Genomic DNA, 7,206 nt, shown 5'->3' with positions numbered 1-7,206 from the left:
CCCTTTCCAGCCAGAGGGAAGGCCGTAGCAAATCTCCCCCGAGGACACGTACGCTGCCTTCACGGGGCCAGTGGGCGCCTACTTGAGAGATGGGCATGTCTTTCCCCATGCCTTTGATTGCTGCTGGCAGCGACCGGCTTTGCGTGAGTATAGCGAGGTTTAGACGCACACTGCAGAGACACCAGCATGATGTGGCTGCCATCTGCTAGACGAATAGAACTGTTTTCAAAAGGGCCTTCCGGGTTGCTATACCAAGCCAATACGCTGCTTGGATTTGAATCCACAGAAAATACAACCAGCAAGCCAGGCTGGCTCTGACTCTGTCTACTTATGACCAGAAGCTTTACTCATTTTCAGAGTCACTATAGGAAGCACAGCTGAGCCACAAGCCAGATTTCCCCCCTAGAGTTGAGAGGCGAGCGTGCCTGGCAGCCATCCCATCGCCAAGCAAGTCCAAGGCTGGCAATCTTGCACAGAGGGTAGAAAGTGGGTGCCTTTCTCCTTCTCCATCCTTGGGGAGAAAAGATGGGCGAGTGAGGGCTTGGAACCACAGAAAGAAAAGAGGAGCCCTGTAGAACCTTAGAAACAAAATGGATCCCAGGCTGAGCTCTGGCGGGTAGGACTCACTTCATCTGATGCAAGGCAGGAGTGCAGCCCTCAACACAGTTACACCCTTCTAAATCCACTGAAAGCAGATGTGTTTAAAAGGGCTTAAGTGCCCTGCAGTCTTACCCGGCTTGGCTAACAGCCAGTCCTGTCCTCTGCCCCAAGTACCCACATCCCTCTCCCAGGAACACCTTTTACCGTCTCTCTAATTCAGCAAATGCTGCCCAAAACTGCCTCCAGAACAGCATTGAATTCTCTGCTCTGAGTTGAAGCTCTGTAATGCAACCAGGCGGCCGCTGGCCATGGGGTTATTTGAACAGGCCCTTTGACTGCCTTTCTGATTGAGACTCAAGGCGGATTGCACAGTATAAGTCAATACGATAATCGATTGGGGATGATACTCCAAAAATGAATGTCCTGACTGTGGTGTTATCTTCTTTTTAAAAAGGCAATGTTATCCCAGTTAGGGACAGGAATGATCGCACATTTCTTGGTATGTGATGATTAGGTACAGCATCTTGTCCCATCACTCACTCTCGCACATTCATGGAACAAGTAGGTGAAGGGCTTTTTAAAAATTAGTATGCTGAAAAGTAAGATCTCCTGTATAATAATCCCCCCAGATCTCATCAGAGCGGCTGTCCTGCTCCCAATAGAGATTCCCTTTTGTAATCCTCCGACAGCTCCCAACACGATGCTAACGGCTTTTCCATGGACAATAGCCGAGGGAACTGTACCCATGCTGTGAGTCCTTTAAACTACCCGTAAAGCAAAATGTCCCCGGCTCTTTCCAACCGATTCCAGGGCTGGATTCAGAGGAAGGAGCCCTTCGCAGCAGACGATTAAGGCCAATGAACCAGAGTGCGCGAAACAGGGTAGCCAGAACAGCCTGCTTTTTCCTAGGAGCGAGCAGACGCGCGCCAAGGATTGGGGAGAGGGAGAAGAAGAGAGGGTGCACATTTGCCCTGGAACGAGAGTCCAGAATTGCTCGGCCAGGTCCAACAATGTGCAGATCCTTGACTGACTAAACCAATGCTCCCCATTTGGTCAAAGGGTGCGTTACTTCCACGCTCAGTGTCTGCACTCACACAACTGTGCATTAAACAGGCGGGGGATTCGCAAGCGATTACCTGATGATTGGCTAGAAGGATAACTGCCTAATCCGCAGCAACTGATATTGATCAGCTGCGTACATTTCTAGGTGCAGGGAGGGAGAGGGAAGTCCTAGCAGAGAGAAGCTAGCTTCTTAAGCCCACACATCATTTTACAGGTGGTATGACAGAGTAGCCCTTCCCGCAACAAATGCCACCAGGCTACCTCTAGCCGTAACAGCCACCAGTCCCAGGTCTTCTGAAACGTTATTCAGACGACTGTTCCATGCTTTAGTTTGCCTAAACCAGGCAGCGCCTATGCCGTCAGAAGCCTTTGGCTCACACGAGCACTTGTGCCGCGACACGTTGGTTAGTCTTTCAGACGCCGGGGGTGGGGGGTGGACCACTCTTTGCTGCAGGCGTCCCAGGAGCGAGCCCTTTCCACCCAGCCAGCCTGAGCAAAGGAGCGGCAGAAATGAATGCGAAGGAGGCGCCAGGCGAAGCGGCTCTGGCTCGTGCGACAACCGAGTCGGTAGTCCTCAGGATCCCACAAGACCCTTTGCTTTATCGGGTGCCCCTCCTCGGGGATCTGTCGGCATGCTGCGGAGCGGTTGTACCGCGGCGTGTCAGAAACCGAAGCGAGCAGCCGAGTCCCCCTCCAACAGCTCGCCGGCCAGGAGTGACTGGATCGCCTCTTCTCCAGTCGGGGCGAGCGGAGAGTAAAGGGCCGGCAGGGCGCCCTCTGCTCGCCTCCGCTCGCGTCTCCTAAGGATTCGGCCTCTCCATAAACTTTCTCCCTCCCCACCACAAGGAACAGGGGGGAGGGGCGATCACGTGGTGCCAGGGAAGGGAGGGGGCTTCTCGTCCGCCCGGGCTCCCCCCGCCCCCCCCCCTCGGCTCTCTTTTCTTGCTTCGGCTTCTTCTGCTGTAGTTTCAGTCAACTCCGGCGAGGCTGGCAGGGAGAAAGGGAGCCGGGCGCGCGGGCGATGCGGGCTCGGGCGTCGCCTGCTGCCCTCGGAGCTCCTCTCCGCAGCGGCTGCAGCGCCAGTCTGACGAGGCAGAGCTGCGCGGCTCCCCCCGCTTCGCCCGGCTGTGGCTGCTGCTTCTGAGCCCCGCGATCCCGCTGCCCGCCTCTGCGCCCGCCACCTCCGACGGCTCCAAGAGGATGTGGCTCCTCGCCGTGGCGACAACTTTCTGCGGATTGCTGCTGGCGCCAGGTAAGGGGCTGGGCGGGAAACCTGCCTCAGCCACCTGTGCGGGGACAGGGGCGCCCGCGGGCGCCCGGCGAACTTCGCGCCTGCTAGTCCACAGCTGCGGCGGCGGCGACTTACTGCTGGCGCCAACTCTGCGGCCGCGGCTTCCGAGCCAGCCAGGACGCGCGGGTAGCAGCCGCCGCCGCTGCCTTGCAAAACGGCCCGCTCTGCTCCCGGCTCTTGGTGCCGCCCCGCCCGAGTTTGAGTTTTCCGGGAGGGGGGGACTTGCACCCTTCCCCACCCCGCACGGCCTCTGTCCTTTCCTCTGCTTGGGCGCTGTGGTGGGAGGCAGTCGGTAGTCTCCACTAGCCGCCAGCTGACGAGCAAAGAGCCCAGGGCTCCCGCTTTCCCTGGGAAGCCACACTGAGCGCTGCTCCCGTCAGCAGCCAGATTGCGGAACGCCGGAGCAAAACCACCGCCCCCCCCCCCCGGTGCCAGCCAGATACTTTGGGGAGGGGGATGAGCCTCTCACGGCGAGCGGGCCCCTTCGAAACCCCACTGGCCACCCCCCTCTCCCAGTACCGCTGGGAGGGAGAGTTGACAGTTTTCGTGCAAAGTAGCGTTGAGAGCCCCTCCGCTGTCTCCTGTCGCCTTGCGTTTAATAGCCGGCTTGCATTGACTGGAATCACCTGCGAAGTCTGTACCGCCCTGAGCAGAATTGGGGAGAAACTCGGCTGCCTGCTGGAAACTCCTCGGTGAGGACCCGAAGAGCCAAAGCTCGGCTTGACGTTGCCGCCAGCCGCTTTTCTTAGGTTCCTTGTATGCTTTACCGGGCAACTGTTTTCTTCCAACGTCCTTACGGAGAACCGATCCGGTCTCAGTAGAAACAGAAAGCCGTGACACCCTCCCCCGCCCCGATTGATGGTTGACTGGATGAATGAATGGGAAACGGCCGCTTTCTACTACCCACGCTCCCGGCAAACCCCGGACTGTTTTACTGTTCCGACTCCAGCAGACTGAACGCGACGAGCTCCTTGGCCTTCGTTTTGAGCTTTCAGAAGGACCTCGTTTACATGATAAAAGGGAGAAGCCAAGAATGCGCTGCAGCTGTAATTGTGCATGGCAAAATAGTAATTAAATCATTTGCAATTAATTAGTAGTTAAGTAAACCCTTCGGCACACATAGGCTCTGAAGCGCATCTATTAGGAGGGTTCCTTTTCCCCTAAACATCGTTTTGTTTGCTTTTTAAAAGCCTACAGCTTTTAAGGAACTCTAGAGACAGAAAGCAGGGAGGACGAGCAAGTGAGCAAAACAGATCAATTTTGTTACTGTCCATTACTGAGCATTCTGCCCCCTGCTGGTTGCCATTTTAGCTTATGTAGGCAGAAGGGTTGGAAATTTAAGAACAGAAAATAGCCCCCACCCCACCCACCCCATTTTAAGAATTCTAATCTTGCTGTTGATTAATTGCCGACCAGATATTTTGGGGAGGGGGGATGATTCTCACCTTACCTGAATAGGCTGGGGCGAAGTACAGAACCCACAGTTTACAAATAGAAGAAAGCAAAACAGAAATGTAAACAACAACAAAATGCACAGCCATAAGTATATTCTGTCAGAAGTATTCCTAGTAAGATGTACTCTTACTTCTGAGCAAACATGCAAGTCTCACTGAACTGAAGGTTTATAGCCACAAAACTGTACGTTTTGTGAGATTTTGTAGCACATACAGTAAACGGCTTTTTTTTTTTCCTATTCTAGGATTTGGTCTGCAAATACAGTGTTATCAGTGTGAGGAATTTCAGCTGAATAATGATTGCTCAGCCCCAGAGTTCATAGTAAATTGTACGGTGAATGTCCAAGACGTGTGTCAGAAGGAAGTAATGGAACAAAGTTCAGGTACAGGAAATTATAGTAATTCCATCTCATTACATTTGGTTTTTTTGTTTTCTTTCTCATTTAGCTTGTTGAAGAATTCAAGCATATCTTTAAAATGTTCTTAATTTTATTCAAGAACATTTTATCTGTACTGTATATAGAAAAGGTAACTTCACATTAAGTTGAAAATGGGGGATTCATGTTAACAAAATTATAAATGCACCTAGAGTTTGATGGAAATTCATTGAATTAGAAGATCCCTTTATTTATTCTCCTAATCCGTATACCCTTGAGGGAGAACAGACATACATACCTAAGCTCTGAGTCATTAAAATCCTCTAGAAAAATATGATGGAATCACATCAGATACACTGGAGGTCAGGAGGCCTTGCTTTAGACTTGTGTATGAGTCTCTAAGAGGCAGCAGAACAGATGCATCCATTAATTTTTTTTAAAAAATGTATGGTACAACTCAGTCATAAGTTCCCAAAAGTGGCTGACAGTTAAGGATAACATTCTTAATATAGCACAGTATCACAAAGTTCAAAATACAATACCTAACAACATGTAAAAACCTTAGCAATAACTCTGATGAACTATTCCAGAACTAGTGGAGTTATGTGGAGGACAGCTATCCGCTACTAATGCCCCTTAAATAACTGTCCCCACAGTATTCCTGAAATTGTATCTGACCTCTGAACTCTCAGAGGCCAAAAGGGATCAAAACAAATAGTAGACATTGAGAATACTTTGATCATTGACCTTGGAAAAGAATATTTGTTATGGAAGGGCAGGACATATTTGCCAAGGAAAGCAACAAGTTTTCATCATGGCTGTTGCTGTAGAAATGCTTCAGCATGTGTGCAAAAAGCCAGAGTGTATGTAATAATGGAAGATTATTACAGGATTATTTGATAAGTTTCAGAGTATCTACTGTAGTAAACCAATGATGATAGCAACTTTGAAATTTTTTTGTGATGTGTGACATTTACACATTACCAATACCTGTAATTGTTGCATTATAATGTCTTTCCTCTTTAAAAACCCAAGTCCAAGCAGCTAGGTGGTGAATGCATTGATTCTTTGCAAGAATTCCAGGGAATGATTAAACTTCTAAATGCACTGTTCTGAAGCAGAAGGGGGAAAAGAAATATGCAAGTAAAATACACAAGGTTTTAGAGCAAAAATAGTATTCTCTTAATCTTTACACTATCTAAAAATCTTCTGCTGCTAAATGTTGGGTTTAAGATAATTACATCTTCTGTTGTACTTAGGAATCTATAAGCCCTTCTGGGCAGGTATTTGAAAAGCAATTTTAAAGGTTCGCTCAGACGCACAAAACAGATTATTCTGTAATTTTTTAAACTATAGGCTTTAATGGATGAAATGGAGAAATCCAAAAGGCTATTAAAATCCTTTTCAAATAACTCCTGACAGAAATATTAAAATGCTTTCCTAGTTATACTTTTTCAAGCATTGCTTCCTCTGTCCACAACATTTTTATTCCAATTTATAATTTGACACTCTAGCAGCCTCCTAGTAACCATGTCTGTAATCTTTTCAGCTCAAGGTTAGCGAGGCAGAAAAATGTGTGCTGCGGAACTCCTTTATCTATGAATGGCTTGTTTTTGGAACATTTTGGATGCATAGATTAAATGATTAGTTCTTCAGATTTTTTTCTTTAAAAAAAATCAGATTTATGACTAGATTTTCAAAATGATTAATTCATCTACCATGGCCATGTTAAGTTCAGAGTAAGAACCATTCTAACTCGATCTTTACAACTTTTAGAGGGACATAAATGTGTCTTCCCTGCTCCTGAAAAATTGATTTACAATGGCTTCAGTAAAGGAGAAATATTGTTAATGATATTTTTCTTTAGATTTCTCGACCTGTGAATTCTGCATAGAGTTATCACAACAATGTTATCTAAATTAATAACAGAACTTTCACCATGCTTTCGTGCAGTGCTAACATTGAATAGTCCAGTAAGTAAGTTACGTGTAGGCATTTGTCATTTTAGATTAGGGGATTCCAACTTGTGGGAACAAATTCTTCCTTTGAATAATGGCTATACCGACATTTCCATTGGAAGTATCCCTATCCACATTGAAGGCCACTTAATCTGCAATAAGCAGTCAAACCAAACCACACTGATTTAAATGTCTACTTTCATTGTAATGAATAAATAAAGGGGGCAATATTAAGCAGTCTTCTTGGAAGAAAAGATCATTAACATCAATAGTATATAGATGTATATATGTTTAGGATTGGTTTACGATATCTAAATCCAGAAATTCAAGTTTAATTGGATTGCATAGTAGAGGAAACAATGCAAGACTAAAGCGACTTATTCTAGAGCAATCTCATTGACTGGGAAACTATATGTATTACTGCGTTTTGGTCCATTTTGGTGTTGCCAGTTGATACCTAAATG

At 47.6% G+C, this 7,206-nt stretch overlaps 1 protein-coding gene across 1 annotated transcript in view; it reads left to right on the top strand.

The window, feature by feature from the left end:
* The first annotated feature begins 2,834 nt into the window (after positions 1-2,834).
* Positions 2,835-7,206, top strand: part of LYPD1 (LY6/PLAUR domain containing 1) — a 34,465-nt gene continuing 30,093 nt past the window's right edge. Inside the window, exons 1-2 of the mRNA XM_054972118.1 lie at positions 2,835-2,914; positions 4,653-4,790. Coding sequence (XP_054828093.1) covers positions 2,863-2,914; positions 4,653-4,790 — 190 coding nt within the window. The 5' untranslated portion in view covers positions 2,835-2,862. The remainder of the gene's footprint in view (positions 2,915-4,652; positions 4,791-7,206) is intronic.

The sequence above is a fragment of the Eublepharis macularius genome, chromosome 2 (genome assembly GCF_028583425.1).
Source record: "Eublepharis macularius isolate TG4126 chromosome 2, MPM_Emac_v1.0, whole genome shotgun sequence".
NCBI lineage: Eukaryota > Metazoa > Chordata > Lepidosauria > Squamata > Eublepharidae > Eublepharis > Eublepharis macularius.
The sequence above is the reverse complement of the archived record's forward strand: the minus strand, read 5'-3'. Positions and strand labels throughout refer to the sequence as shown.